Source organism: Penicillium solitum (genome assembly GCF_028829755.1).
Source record: "Penicillium solitum strain IBT 25940 chromosome Unknown utg000004l_segment0_segment0, whole genome shotgun sequence".
In the NCBI taxonomy this organism is placed as follows: Eukaryota; Fungi; Ascomycota; class Eurotiomycetes; order Eurotiales; family Aspergillaceae; genus Penicillium; species Penicillium solitum.
In genome coordinates, this window is record NW_027072124.1 from 3890896 (window position 1) to 3905957 (window position 15062).

A 15062-nucleotide genomic window follows, 5' to 3' on the forward strand; every position below is an offset into this window, starting at 1 on the left:
TAATTTGATATGTATTTTGACCTTGGGTGAATATGATATAGAAGAAGAAAGCCTGGAAGTGCCAAGAAGTGAATGGCGGGTCCTGGGGCCAGCCGTTAAGCTTATGTAATAAAACTGATGCCTGATTTTCAAGCTGTCCACAAGAACCACGTGACTTTGTCTCGACTTTCATTTTTGGATCTTCCCCGTCCAAAGAGGGTCCACGGGGGAGTATCATTTGTTCTAATTGTTCTAATTTTGTTCCAATTTCATCGAGATATATGCGGGTCTCAAGCCGAATACGCAATGAGTCACATATTGGCAAAGCTTGACTCGGTTATCAATCAGCATCCTTCGGAGATAACTCCACTGCTACCGGAAGGAGTATCTCCGAGACCGGACATGCTGTATCGAGTAAGCAGCTACCCAAGGTCAAGATCCTACAGAGTACATATAAGTCAATTAAGCCCTCGTGTCACCGTTTCAAAGGTCATCTGTTAACTGTCTCAGAGACACATATTTTCCGACGTGGAATACATGTGTTGCCAGGTAATCCGGAAAGGTGCCCCCATCTCCGACAAGGCACCAACGTCTGACCCATGTCTAGCGCCGTCGCAAGGACTTCCTGCGAACAAAGGAAAATCAATTTGAAATTAAAATCCCCTGACGCGTGAAAATGGAGAATCATCACGAAAATTTCTCTCCAGATCAGGAAGAGACAGGGAATCAATCTCGCGCTCCACAGCGTCGTCGCCGCCCGCCCCTGTCTTGTACAGTCTGTCGCAAGCGCAAATTAAAATGTGACCGCTCTCTGCCCTGCGGGCAATGCGTGCGCTCAAAGACAACAGCCCAATGCGTCTTCGTCGGAGCTCAGCCTAGTGTATCTGTATCTGAATCTGCTCAGCGACGTATGTCGCCCCCGCAATTACCATATGGCGTGGAAGAGCAGTCCGGGCGGAAAAGCGGGATGTTCGTCTTCGATTCGAAATTGGGGCCAAATTCGACTTCAAATCGCGTTTCCAAGCGTGGCCATCCCGATGAGATTCATGAGCTCCGGACTCGATTGCGAGTTCTGGAGAATTCGCTCGGCAAGTCGTCTCATCTGCAGACGCCGGAGACCTCGGTTTGTGATGTCTTCTCTGAAGTCGATACAGCCAATAGTTCTGAGAATGTCGGTGTTGATGACCGCGTGCGATTCTTGCCGGATTCGAGTTTCCGCGGGAAGAAGACCAGGACTCGTTATTTCGGTCGCAGTCATTATACCACTACGATTTCTTTCGTAAGTATCCTTCACAATGTATTGTATGATTGATTTGCTAATTGAATGTAGTTCCAAGAGATTGGCGCCTTTATGCGCCGTGCTCGTTGCCGTGGAGAGGGAAAAGATAAAGAGTACACTGACATGAAAAAGTTCAAGACAGAGCTTTGGTCGCGCGAAACACAGGATCATCAACAAAATTTCCGCGAGCAGGCTTTCAACCTGAATGAAATGGTTCCCCAGCGAAATGTGGCAGACCATCTACTTCAGCTGTACCTCGACACTTTCGAGACAACATATCGAATCCTGCATATGCCAACTTTCTTGAGCCAGTATGCTGATTACTGGGCCAACACCCAGCCAATCGACCTGGCTTTCGTCGCTCAGTTACTCGCCGTGATGGCTGCTGGCAGTTGTTTCTATGTCCCACCTCTAGGCCAAGACGACCGAGACATATTCCAGAAACCGGCCATGAAGTGGATTATGGCAGTCCAGTCATACATCTCGTGCACATTTGTGAGCCCAGAGATCGACTTCCGAATGCTCCAGACCCAAACTCTGCTTCTGGTAGCTCGCCTCGGAGTCGCCAGTGATGGGGATGTAGCCTGGGCATCAGCCGGGTCGCTGATTCGGTCTGCGACGACGATGGGTCTGCATCGCGATCCGACTCGCTTCCACAAGGCTCGTCCATTCTATTCCGAACTGCGCCGTCGCCTGTGGGCAACTATCGTTGAGCTGGACCTCAAGATTTCTCTCGACCGCGGCGTTCCGCCGTCAGTTGACCTAGACGAATGCGACTGCGATCCACCGTCCAACTGGGACGATGCGGACTTGATACCGGATATGGAGAATAATCCTGCTCCGCTTAGTACTGCCCTTTATACCCAAAATTTCTACCAAGCTCTCCTCACCAAGACCCTCCCACTACGCTATCGAATCGCCAAAAAAATCAACGCTCTCCGATTTAATCTATCTTACGACGACGCCCTGCGAATGGGTGACGAACTCTCCCGCTCCATGCAACATGCATCCTCTCTATTTGACGACAACGCCCTCAGTATCGCCCCGGGAGAATCAGAACGTCACCGATTCGCCCAATCCCTCCATCTCTTTATCATGCGCAAATTCCTCCTCGCCCTCCACCGCCCCTTCTCACTCAGTGTCGCCCGCCTCCCCAAATGCTCTTACTCCCGCAAAATCTGTCTCGAAGAATCCCTCGGCATTCTCTCCCAGATGGAACTACCCCTCTCGACAGACGACGTCCTCTACCCACACATCACCCAGCTGGGCAGCGGCATGTTCCGCGATGAAACCTTCCACGCTGCAATCACCGCATGCGTGGAGCTGTCCCTCCAAGCTAATGAAATGAGTACGTCTGCTACATCCGGGATGGATGGTGTCAACTCCAGTGTGCTCATGAGCATGATTCAGTCTCAGCAAAACGTGATGATGCAGGCTGTCGAACGTACCGCTGAGAATTTCGGGAGACGCATTGGTGCCGGTGGGAAGGGGTGCAAGCCTTACTTCTTTTTGAATATTATCATCGCTTCGGTCAAATCGCGCGTCAAGGGTGAGGATCCTATGTGTAATGTTGATACGGCCTCGAAGAGGTCCGTTCGCATTTGCAGGGAGATCCTGAATGGTCTTACATATCAGGAGGCTAAGATTATTGTTGATAATCGCCCCGTTCAGGTTGGTATCTCCGCTTATAGATGTGTGTCTACCATACCTAATTACGTTCCTGTTCAGACTTCTATTCCTTCGGGGACAACCCCAGCCGGGGCCACACCGAGTGATATTGCTCCTGCATCACTTCTATCGACTGACTTTAGTGATTTTACGGTAAGTTATTCTTCCTCGGATGTTGTTCAGGGCTGTGCTGACATTCCCCAGCCAATGGATCTAGGAGGTTGGTTTGATGGGTTGGATTACACTGGCCCGGAGTTGTGGGATTGGGATGCCGGCTTGTCTAGCAACCTTCCGACATTCCCATGAATTATGTATTCTTCTAATGTTAATGACAGCGCTTGATGCCCTGTGACCTTGTGTTTCTACTCCCCTTCTCAAACTCCACTCTCATGACCAACTAGATATTCTTTTTGTCAGAATATTCTGCTAGAACAAGAATACAGCCTTTCTAGGCCATGATATCCCGCAGTCAGCTATCACGCTTCTTCGTACTACAATACACATGTCATGGATTTCGACGTATTTGAATATTAATTAGAATAACAAGTAACCATCTGCAACCATGTAACTATATCATCTATAGAACAACAAGCCAATTCAAACCCTCAAATCCCCTCTATCTCTTTCCCCATTTCCTGACTGACGACCCGAGAAGAAGCCCGATCAATCCAATTCTTCCTCGAAATTGAAACATAACTCTGAACCAACCTATTCAACCACAAAGATTAGCCAAAATCCCATTATAGATCAAGCCTAAAAGAAGTATACTCACGCCTGATACCGCTGAATATTCCGAATCTCCACACCGGCCAAATCCCCTAGAGCATCCTGTATATCCCGCACCAGACTTACACACCGTCCCATACTGAAATCTGTCCTGACAACAGCCCTCATCATCCCCATTTCCGTACAATCAGCTGCCATAGTGTAAGCAGGCACAATCCATCCCCTTTCGCGCAGTTTCCGCGCAAGCGCCCATTCGTCGAAGATGACGTTCTGCGTTGGACTCAATCTGAATGCCACAACTGGTAGACCGTGTCCATTCCCTTCGCTCATGATTATGAAGCCCATTTCTTGCAGTTGGCTGGTGAGGTAGTCGGCTGTTTTCGTGAGGTTTCTCATTATGCTGGTGTATCCGCTTCGACCGAGTCGGATGAGTTGGTAGTACTGGGCTATGATGTGGGATGCTGGTTTGGAGAAGTTCATGGTGAAGTTCAGTTGCTCGGAGCCGAGGTAGTCGATGTTGAAGACGAGGTCTTCGGGGAGGTACTCTGGTGATCGCCAGAGGGCCCAGCCGATTCCGGGGTAGACCTGTGTATATTAGCATATTGAGCTTGTATTGGAGTTGGGTGATTAATGAATGAATATACTTACAAGTCCGTACTTATGTCCAGAGACATTGATCGAGACAACGTTGGGTAATTTGAAATCCCATACTAGATCCGGGTTCACGAACGGAGCCACGAATCCACCGCTGGCAGCATCTACGTGAATAGGCGTGTCCAGCCCTTTTTCAAGGAGAAGTTCACTGATAGCTTGCACGTTTTCGTACTGACCCGTGTACGTCGTGCCGAGAATCGCGCAGATTCCAATGGTGTTCTCATCGACCATGTCGACTGCTAGAACTGGGTCAATCACGTATCGCGTCTCCGTACATGGGACCAGTTTCTCGGCGATATCGAAGTATTTGGCTGCCTTTTCCCAGCATACTTGTACACCGCTACTCATGATGATGTTTGGGTTGGAGGAATCCTTCCCCTGGGTTTTGCGGTTGACTTCCCAGCGTTTCTTCATTGCCAATACTGCGAGCATGATGGCTTCGGAAGATCCAATACATGACGTGCCAAAGGCAGTTGGATTTCCTTTGGAGACTGGGGAGTGGAATAGGTCGGCGAGGATGTTCAGACAGCGGTGTTCGATTTCAACGGATTTGGGGTATTCTTCATGGTCGATGACGTTCTTATTTGACGATTCGGCGAGGAGTTTGAGGGCTTCATCTTCCTATTATTGTATTAGTGTCGGTCAACTGGAAGATGAGCGGTTGAAATACCATGTATGTGGTCACAAAACTGGCGAGGCTATAACAATATGTCAGTACTGGTTTGGGATAATTGAAGAATATACTCACTTCAAGATTGGCTGACCATCCAGGGCCAAGTCATCTTTGATCATCTGGTACGCCGCCTCTTTTGGCATCCCTCCGTCCGGAAGTTGATGCGATGGCAAGGCCATGGTGGCAAATCGGGTGCCATAGACATAAGTGCAGTCGCTCGTCCGGTCAGAAAGCGGCTTGGATAGTCCTTCTATAGAACCCATGATGCAATGAAATAATGAGATATGTAGATTCAAACTGGAATACTGAAATTGGAATTCTGAGATACTGATCAACTAGGCCAGACTGTCTTGAATTTATATTCTTTCTCAGAAGTTGTTGCATGCTGGAAAAATATCTCATATCTAAATCGCGTGATAGAGCTATGAGGCATTTACACCGGACATCATGATCCGCGCTTTGGTAAAAAGGGGGCTTCCACGATGTTTCAAGTTGGGCTCTGCGTTCATTTTTTTAGTTTGAGGCATCTAGATGACAACGTGATGGACAGCACAACACGAATCTCATGGTATACTCGAAACTATCTATATCTGAGTACCAGGGGAACTTACATATACTCCACTTAGGACAAGCCAAGACCTTCTAGAAGACATTGGCATCGTGATATTACAACGGGCTGAAACTATTTCCGATACAAATATGGTAGAATTGGGCATGATCCCTGCTATCATCCCTTGTTCTAAAAATGGAACATTCCGGGCCTGGATTGTAGGGCGCTCTTATAATACAAAATACATACCCCCGTGCTCCGTGCTAAACATGCGATTTATTTCATTTGCGACATTTAACAGGTTTCTCTCTCTCTTAATTAGCCCCTGACTCGTAAGTAAATGTTTAGACCTCCCACCTTCTCGGGTGGGCCGGTCCGAAGGGAAAATGGGGGTGGCGCAGCACAAAAAATGTACTTTTGTATTGATCAAATGCTTCTTACACTACGGAGTACGGAGTACGGAGTAGTATGTCAGGCAGCAAGATATTGGAATTTATGGCGAAAACAAGATAGGGCTCAAGTGTTAAGTGTTAATTGGTATACATTCATTTTACTGCTGTGGCTTTCATCTATTAGATATCTAAAAGTCACACGCATATCCTATTATTCCCCTATTTTCCCTCCTAACCTTTTTGTCAGAATGGAACTCATAATATCCATTCAACGCAGTTTGACATCTTCCTGAGCGAAAGTACTTGCCCTCAATATATGACGCGTAAACAGTACATCCCTTGCTCCGGGATGTATGCAAGCTGCGGATGAGGTCAACAAGATAAGAGACCTCGAATAGTAATCTTAGACACGGAAAAGGGAGCATTCTTCAAGGAAATCATCATGTCGGCATTCGCGCGATTTACAAAGGCCTGTATCACTATTTTGTATTCTGTTCATAACATCGGTTCTTCGCTTGCGAGAACATGATGCTACACCCAATTCTGGATATTAGTAGTCTTAATGTTGTCCTTTCGTTATCAGGTAAGACCTGAAGTGCCATATCTAGTATTTTCTCTGATTAATAGCTTTAGGAATATACGTCTTGGTTTTCGGTTTTATCGCTTTGAAAATCAAGCAAAAATGGTACCTTGGTGAAGCGTGTATGTCATCCCTCAACCCGATAGTATCGAATATGGATGTCGCTGATGATATTCAGTACCCTCTTTTATAGTTGGGGCTATCATAGGACCCTTCGGTGCGAAGTTGATCAATGTCAGTCAGTGGGGAGGAGACACCGACAACGCTAGTGGTGAAATTGGCGACATTGCCTATGTAAGTCGGTTCGCTGCAAAGCAGAACACCAAGCTAATAATACTAGGGACTAACTCGGTTGGTGATTGGCATCGCTATGGTCAAAGTCGGTTACGAGCTACCGAAACGATACATTCGGCTTCATCTGGTCGAACTCACCATCTGCCTACTGCCATTGATGACAATTCAGTGGCTGATGACGTCGGCATGTATCAAATTAATGATCCCTAATCTATCGTTTGTGCGTTCATTTTCTTCAATTTGACCTACGCTCACACTGACCTTCACACAGTTGACTTCTCTCATCGTCGGATCGTGTGTTATATGTATCGACCCGGTGCTCTCACAAGCTATCGCCAAAGGCCCTTTTGCAGATCAATACGTTCGACGACGCCTTCGAGAATTTATTTCAGCCGAGGCAGGTGGGAATGACGGGTTCGGGTTTCCATTTTTACTTCTCTCCATTGCCATTCTTCGTTATTCCGATACCCCGGGTGTGGAGACAACAGCTGGTCATGGGAAACAGAGTCGTGATTGGATTGGTGAGCCAGATACAGGTCGATTTGGTGGAGATGTCGGTCGAGCTCTGGCGCATTGGGCTGTTGAGGGAGTGTTATACATGCTGGTCATGGGCGCTGGATATGGTGTACTGGTCGGATTCCTGAGCCGGAAAGCCTTGAACTTGGCCTCGAAAAGGTATGTACATATATGCCATCGGTTTAACAAACTGGCTAATGATATACACAGACGTTGGATTGACAAGGAGAGTTTCTTCTCATATCCAGTTGCGCTGGGTGTAAGTCATTCTTCAGATACAGTGGAGCATATGCTAAGATAGGATATCTTGCAGTTGTTTATCGTCGGTACCTGCGGCTGTTTTGGCTCCGATGAAACTCTCGCCTGCTTTGTTGCCGGCTGTGCATTGAACTGGGATGGGTCTTACCACTTCGAAGTCGAAGAGAGACATGACTCCTTCAACTCCACAATCGAAAATATTTTGAATATTGGGACCTTCATGTTCCTCGGTGCTATCATGCCATGGGATCAACTTCACATGTCCAATCAGAATGGAATCACCATCGCTCGACTGGTCGGGCTCGGATTTTTGATTCTGATATTCCGTCGGATCCCGGCGATCATGATGGGATATCGATTCATGCCTAAGGTCTGCGAAACTTGGAAAGAGGCCTTGTTTATGGGATACTTTGCCCCAATTGGTATGTTATCCAGAAGAGATTTTGATTTTCTATGTCAAGTGCAATACTAACCAGTTTTAGGAGTGGGCGCTATTTCATATGTCGAGTATGCACGACGATTGCTACCAGATCCTGGAGAGAGTGACACGGAGATCAACACCTTGACTGCAGCTATGATTCCGGGTATGATATCCTTCTACTCAATGAAGATGTATACTGACCTTTGATTTTAGTGGTATACTGGCTTGTCTTCTTCTCCATCGTCATCCATGGGATGTCTATACCCGTCCTGAACTGCTTCTATAAGTGGTTTAAAGTTCCTACTATCCGAGACCATCCGGTGGAAGTCATTCTTCTATCCGAAAATGAGCCTGTTCCTAACAACAGCGTGGTGAATCGCCGTGGCCACTCTGTTATACTAAACAACCGGTTTTCCTGTGCCTCGAACCAGCGCCCTTATTCTGATACTGGTGATCAAGAACACGAGGGAACAGACACGATGATGTTACGCAACGGGGAAGCTAGCTGCAGGGGCTCGCTGGAAAGGGTGTCGACCAAAGGTTCGTCGCGTGAACTAGAGCAGAGTGTATCTGCCAGAAATGTAGTTTGATGATTACCAATGTAGGACAGATTCTCGGGTGATACTGTATAACCTATAGATATAGCTACATATGTACACAATAAGAGTTATCTCGCATGCATTGATAAAAGGGTAAATCTCTATTTTTCTTCTCAAGTTCATGACTATCCGAACAGCTTTGCCAGTCCATCAGCGCTAACATTTCCACCGCTCAAAATCAGTCCCAAGTCCCAACCTTTCTCGCCTGCTTCCTTTTCCACCATCTGCCTAAACTCTTCATTATATAAAGCCACCGCCAGTGTCACCGCAGCAGCAGGCTCTACCACCATCTTGAGCCTCTCCAATATCAGCCTTGTCGCCTCGAGAATCTGTTCTTCAGACACGGCAAACATGCCATCAACGAGCTTTCGCTCATAGATGACGCTCCAGGGGATTTCGCCGACAACGCCGATCAGTCCATCTGCGATGGTGTTTGTGTTGACACTCGTGACCCTCTCGCCCGTGAGGAACCCGCGTCGACAGTCGTCAGCCCCTTCGAACTCGGGCTCGGCACCAAAGACCCGAATAGACGTCCCCTCACAGCTGAGCGCAGTACCTGCTAATAACCCTCCACCGCTACAGGGCGCGATGATAGCATCGAGATTGTCGGCTTGCTCTTGGAGTTCCAGGCCGGCAGTGGCTTGTCCGAGGATGACATCTGGATGATTGAAGGGTGGTACAAGACGGGCACCCTTCTCGGCAACGATATTGGCGGCGGTAGTCTCTCGCTCGAAACGTGGACAGACAATCACGTTGGCCCCATACCCCTTCGTAGCTGCGATCTTGTTCGGCCGCGTCATGTCAGGCATGACGATGTACGCTGGGATACCACTTTCCTTAGCAGCGAGAGCGAGTGCCTGGGCATGATTACCTGCAAGGACGAGGCTTAGCGCTGCGACATGAAGGAGACAGAGGAGATAGATGGCTTCTCACCTGCACTGAATCCGACGACGCCTTTTTCCATACCGCCACTCTCGGTGAAGCTAGGATCTTGCTTCAGCCTCTCGATGGCGTGGAATGCACCACGGGCTTTGAAAGCTCCTATGCGCTGCAAGTTCTCACACTTGAACCATAGTCGGATGATCGGCTTTGCAGGCTGGCAATCTCCCTTTCCTTGAGCCTGAGGAGTTGATACCATTTGGTTCAATGCCTTGCTGGTGAGTACCGGAGTGCGGTGGATAAGAGGTTTGATCAGCTCATGGGCCTTGAGGGTGGACACTCTGGTCAATGGAAGGCACGTCGAAAGTTCTGCCATGATGGACTTTTCGAATAATTAGCACAGGTTATTGTAAGTTTTGTAGCCTTCAAGTTCAGCTGTATATGCACGCTGGGTTTTGTGGGCAGTGAATAACGCGGCAAAATGGAGGTTCGCCGAGAACTAACCCCTCAGGCCGATCAGCTGATAGGTTTAAAGAAAGGCAACCCCTGTCGTTGACAGATATATAAGATCGTCAGCTCTAAACTAGGAATTGATAAGCTGCCCATTAGGCGCTGCGCCCGAGATCCGAACGGTAATAGTTGTCATCGCATTGCTGATCGCCGGCCACTGGATATTTCGCCGAGATGTTGGGACTTATCGATTCAGTCCAAAGTCCCCTCATTTATTGTCACACTCCGCTACCAAAACATTCAATCCATATCTCCCTACTTTCCTCGCTATGTCAACCAACGGTGACTCTGTGATTGTGCCTTCCGGTAACCCAGGCCTCGCCAACTATCCCCACGGCCGTCTCGCTCCCGCCACCCAGGCTCGCACTCTCTATGTATCCGGTACGGCCTGCAGACGTCCAGATGGCACATTCGCTGGCGTCAAAGACAACGGAGACGGGACTGTGAGCTTCGACATCCGGGAACAGACCCTGGCCACTCTTCACAACATCGAGGCTACCATCAAGCACGCCAGCGGCGACCGAAGCGGACTCGAAAGTATTATTGATGCAACGGTGTTCCTACCCAACATTCATGCGCATTATGTTGGCATGAATGCGGTGTGGAATGAGTTTTACCCTGATGCTGAGAGAGCGCCAGCGAGGACGGTGATCGGAGTCAAGGAGCTGCCAAGTCCGAAGATGATTGTTGAAATCAAATGTATAGCGTTGGTTACGGTTGAGAATTAGGTGTGAGGGTTATTCACAGACCATATTGAATTGACCCTTTCTGTTTGGAAATTTGGCGAGTAGAGATGAAGCAAGATGAGGCAAGACGAGGCAACTTCATGTCTGCCTAATACCTGAGGCACCAACCCCTTCTCATATTCGCCACATCTGACCCGGTGGGATGACTGTGCATCCGGTGGGCTTGAACATACTTGTGTTCACACGGCAATTTCTTTTTGTTTTAATTTCAGCTCTCTAGTGATTGAATATGCCCAAATTTCAATGTCAAGTCCCTGGCTGTACCTCGACCTACCGTCGTAAAGAACATCTCCGACGCCACGAAGCGCAACATCGTGGAAGTCATCTGCGCACATGTTCTATTTGTGACCGCGTCTTTTCTCGCAGGTAGAGTGATCTGTGAAGTTTAGATCAGCTTCATTTAATAATGAATACCTATACAGTGACAGTCTTCGACGTCATATTCGTCGCGATCATGAAGACCCCAGACGCTCTCTCGTTCGCGCCACACAGGCCTGCATAAGATGTCGTACGACCAAAGCACGGTGCCAGGGGGGCTCGCCATGTACAGAGTGTTCCTCAAAGGGACATTTGTGTCTCTTTGATGATCCAGTCCACCTTGAGCCTGCTCAGCCAGATCTAGAAGAAGAACTTCGGGAGTACGGTAGTGGAGATGATCGGATTAATACCCCCATCGGGCATATCGCCCAAGTGGACCATTACATACATCTTTACTTCACGCATTTCCACCAACACTGGCCAATTCTGCATCGACATACCTTCAGTGTCGCTGACGAGCCCCAATTACTGCTCCAGGCAGTGATAATGATCGGTCTCTGGGTCAGTGGGAGCCCGGCGGCGCAAGAAGGTGCCCGGAACTTACACTCCAAACTGAAATTAGCGATCTCGGCACAACAGGTAAGTCGCTCACAGGCGAAATTCTTTCAATTCATTAACCGCTGATTTGTAGGAAAATTGGGCACGATCGCCTGTGGAAGGAGAGCAAGATAACGAAGGGTTAGATAGCCCGAGTTCACGATGGCCGATTGCAACCTACCAAGGCATTCTTCTATGTGTCATATTTTCATTACTGTCGACCCCGATTGGTCTCGAACTTAACCTCGGCCTGGTCCTGAGTGTCTCCGATCGTCAAATCTTTTCCGCTCTGGTCGCAACCTGCCTGCGAAACAATATCTTCTACTATCCTAATATGCTTACGAGGTACCGAAATGTGGAGTCCCTTACGTGTATGTGGGTGGGAGTCGAAGAAATGAAAAGGTTTGGATTGGCCTTGTACAAAGTCTCTCGGCTTTGTGGAAGGGGTAGTTTAGGAGAGCCTGATGAGCCTGATAGTGTAGTTTTGCGCCTCTCCGATCTACAGTTCCCCATGCCGGACGATAAGAATCTCTGGGGTGCTAGTTCGAATCCGGAATTGGCTCGACGTCTGTTGATATATTCTCGAAGAGATAGATCAGATGATCCTAGCGTTACCAATTGGGTTTCTCAAAGTGGAATGTTATTAGAAACTGACGAGAATTGGTGGAATTGAGTCAATGAAGAATTTCTGAGTTCACAACTCGGCTATATCCTTGAGTCCCATTGCTTTGAATCTAGCCACTAAAGGGGCGGGGACAAAGCCCAGGGAGAGAAATAAAGCGAACACCAAGAACCATATTCTACTTTTTCTAACGCAATGCTATTCTAATGACAGGTTTGCCGGTGATCAACCCATACAACTCTCGCACGATCACTCTACAATATGAGGAGTCTCTCTAATTTAACTAAGAAACATCATAATTGCAAACAAATGACGAGACCGGTTCAATTTAGACAGCATTATTGAAATTGTTCATGTAACTTGTATATGTAATAGACCCATGTCTAGTTGATCTCACTTTCAGAGACAATTGTGGCAAAGCCATCGCCCAATTCACTGAGAACCACACGGACTACAGTCTCCGCGTCCGCACCAGGAATGTGGCGATCACCGACAGCATCACGCACAACGACCACATCGTATCCAAGCTCACTACCAGCACGTGCTGTAGTAGAAATGCAAACGTGCGACATGTAGCCAACTAGTACAATCTTCTTGCCCACTTCTCCTAGTCCTTGCAAGTACTCATGAAGATCGGTCTTAGCAAAGGAGCTAGGGAAGTTCTTTGTGACCACTTTCTCGTTTGGCTTGGGCGTGAGCTCCTCAAATACCTGCGCGAGAGCACTGCTAGGAGTGAAGACGGGTGCACCGGCAGGCACTTCGTGCACGACGTGAACGATGTTCTTGCCGTTGCCCTGTCGGTATTTTTCCAGTAGCTTGGCAATGACCTTGCGAGATTCGGCGACCTTCTCAACGGCGAGGAGGCCTGTGGCGTACTCGTTTTGAGCGTCGATGATGATCAGAGTTGAATCAGTAGTGGAGGCGGAGGAAGGGGGGATGCCGATGAGTTCACGGAAGGATTTGACGGAAGACATGATGAGGGATAAAGGTCTGAGGTTTGTTTGAGATTGGAGGTTGGAAGGATGGTCAAGTATAGAAGTGTGATCCCTTTCTCCAGATGTGATATGGTGATGTGATATATAAAGAGGGGCAATATAGTGGGGCCGGTGGGCTTTTCCCGGCCTTGACAGCCCACCGGGGCGTTTTTAGTAAGAAATAGTCTAAATCCGGACTATATTACAAACAATTGGGGATTAGATGGAAGCAGATAGTCAAGGAATAGTATTCCAAGCCTGTCCGATGAAGAATTAGATCAGCCCTCCAGGGCTAGAGTATCCAGAGGTCGCCATGTATATCCACTTGATATTGAACTTGTAGCCATTATTTACCTTTTCCGGTATTTTATTCTTATTTTTATTTTTATTTGACAGAAAAAGGACGTGTACGACAATGTATGTAAAATTCACATATATAGAAATCTCTAACCACTAGCTCTAGTCTATATTTAATATAGAATAAAGACTTACTTAAAAGTAAGTCGATAGGTATCTTACTATTTCTAACTTTAATTACTGGAAAGGAAGAATTTAAATTTATTTATAGATATTTCTTCGAAGATTATTAGCTTAAGAATAATACCTATTAAGCTTAGATCGACTAGCTTTAAAGGCCTCTAATATCTATTTCTTCTATAGAACGCGCTTATAGTATAGTTAGGTGGAGGAAAGACCACACACTGGTAGCCGACCGAGAAACTCCCTAGGTCTATCCCGTCCTATGTCATTACCACCAGCTCGCAGGGGAGGAAGAAAGGGTCCACTCACAGCACAGGAGAAAGTGATACGCTAACGTCTGATTAGTGCTATGCATTCATTCCTTGCCGAACATGCCTTGAACATGCCTTCAGACATCAAACGAGATAATTTGGAGCACCCCTTCTACTCAGTTCCATTTCTTGGATATACTTGAGACTGGATCATATTTTGAAAGCTTGTATTCCCTCACATCTCTCTTCCTGGGTGAGCCTCATCCAATTACTATGCAATAACTGAATGGGTCTTTTATTCCTAGGGGTTTTTGTTTCTCGAAATAAATTGATCAGAAAATTGGATCAGAAAGGCATATTTTTGCTGTTGCTGGTTGCGTTCTCGATTGGACAAAACGGAAATTTGGGGAAGATATGACAGGATTCCCAGTTCCGCTAAGTACAGCGGGAGTGATTATTTGGAAAGTTGCATTGGAAATCCTGCTTGACCTTCTTACCAACGATGACTACCAACGCAAAGGAATGTCTTTTGCCGAACGAGTATCTGCAACCGCGTGTCTTCGCTCAAAAGACGCATCCCTTCTGCCTCCAATTTTGTTTTCGAAACCTGAACACCTTGGCACACGTTGTTTAGAATGCATGGTAGGTTTAGAACCTGAAAGAAACATGTTCCATGCTGATTCAATTGTGGCAAGCAGCTTTGGCCTTCTGCCTGACAGAATTCAACTGCAGTGACAAACTAAACTATAGTGTTAATGAGAATGTCAATTCACAGTCTCTCGAGGCTACTTTGGAAACTATGGCGTGGCTGAGCCGCCGTCAATTTGAGCTTACCACCTTTCAAAGGCTACAGTGCTCAGCAAATCAGTTATTTGCACACACGAAAAAGCATCCACAGAGGCAAAATAACAGCACAGCAAAACACTATTTCAGCTGTTGATGTCGGGCTTATTTGATAATTGTGAAGTGAAGTCTACTAATTCTGTGAGAAAATCATCTTACCCGCTTGTAAAAGGAATATCTCTAATGATCATTGATGTTAGGAAAGCAATGCCATTGGGACTTTACGGGCAAGGGCCGCATACACGGAGCAGAAAAGAAGAATTCGCTGCGACCTCCTTCGTTACTTTGAAACAATTCTCAATAAACTTCCTTC

At 47.3% G+C, this 15062-nt stretch overlaps 7 protein-coding genes across 7 annotated transcripts; 4 read left to right on the forward strand and 3 right to left on the reverse strand.

The window, feature by feature from the left end:
* Nucleotides 1-655: 655 nt before the first annotated feature.
* N7455_007510 (uncharacterized protein) lies at nt 656-3232 on the forward strand (the record flags this gene model as incomplete). The annotated part of the gene is made up of 4 exons (XM_040956043.2): nt 656-1258; nt 1310-2929; nt 2987-3079; nt 3131-3232. 4 exons carry the CDS (start codon nt 656-658, stop codon nt 3230-3232), a joined length of 2418 nt encoding a protein of 805 aa, XP_040813566.2.
* A 206-nt stretch (nt 3233-3438) lies between these two features.
* N7455_007511 (uncharacterized protein) lies at nt 3439-5399 on the reverse strand. Its single transcript, XM_040955999.2, has 5 exons — nt 5055-5399; nt 4977-5004; nt 4301-4927; nt 3699-4237; nt 3439-3634 (listed from the first exon to the last, which is right to left on the reverse strand). Exons 1-5 carry the CDS (start codon nt 5240-5242, stop codon nt 3532-3534), a joined length of 1485 nt encoding a protein of 494 aa, XP_040813433.2. The 5' UTR covers nt 5243-5399; the 3' UTR covers nt 3439-3531.
* Nucleotides 5400-6446: 1047 nt separating this feature from the next.
* Nucleotides 6447-8580, forward strand: N7455_007512 (putative plasma membrane antiporter; the record flags this gene model as incomplete). The annotated part of the gene is made up of 9 exons (XM_065605643.1): nt 6447-6504; nt 6555-6623; nt 6680-6795; nt 6842-7015; nt 7067-7470; nt 7522-7570; nt 7625-7991; nt 8052-8153; nt 8204-8580. The coding sequence occupies 9 exons, from the start codon at nt 6447-6449 to the stop codon at nt 8578-8580; spliced, it is 1716 nt and encodes a 571-aa protein (XP_065461497.1).
* A 134-nt stretch (nt 8581-8714) lies between these two features.
* Nucleotides 8715-9844, reverse strand: N7455_007513 (threonine/serine dehydratase; the record flags this gene model as incomplete). The annotated part of the gene is made up of 2 exons (XM_040955964.2): nt 8715-9460; nt 9523-9844. The coding sequence occupies 2 exons, from the start codon at nt 9842-9844 to the stop codon at nt 8715-8717; spliced, it is 1068 nt and encodes a 355-aa protein (XP_040813593.2).
* A 403-nt stretch (nt 9845-10247) lies between these two features.
* Nucleotides 10248-10706, forward strand: N7455_007514 (RidA family protein; the record flags this gene model as incomplete). Its single annotated transcript, XM_040956056.1, has 1 exon — nt 10248-10706. The coding sequence occupies one exon, from the start codon at nt 10248-10250 to the stop codon at nt 10704-10706; it is 459 nt and encodes a 152-aa protein (XP_040813525.1).
* Nucleotides 10707-10827: 121 nt separating this feature from the next.
* On the forward strand, nt 10828-12252 carry N7455_007515 (uncharacterized protein; the record flags this gene model as incomplete). Its single annotated transcript, XM_065605644.1, has 3 exons — nt 10828-11090; nt 11147-11621; nt 11674-12252. The coding sequence occupies exons 1-3, from the start codon at nt 10954-10956 to the stop codon at nt 12250-12252; spliced, it is 1191 nt and encodes a 396-aa protein (XP_065461498.1). The 5' UTR covers nt 10828-10953.
* Nucleotides 12253-12584: 332 nt separating this feature from the next.
* On the reverse strand, nt 12585-13175 carry N7455_007516 (cysteine hydrolase family protein; the record flags this gene model as incomplete). The annotated part of the gene is made up of 1 exon (XM_040956094.2): nt 12585-13175. One exon carries the CDS (start codon nt 13173-13175, stop codon nt 12585-12587), a length of 591 nt encoding a protein of 196 aa, XP_040813479.2.
* Nucleotides 13176-15062: the final 1887 nt, after the last annotated feature.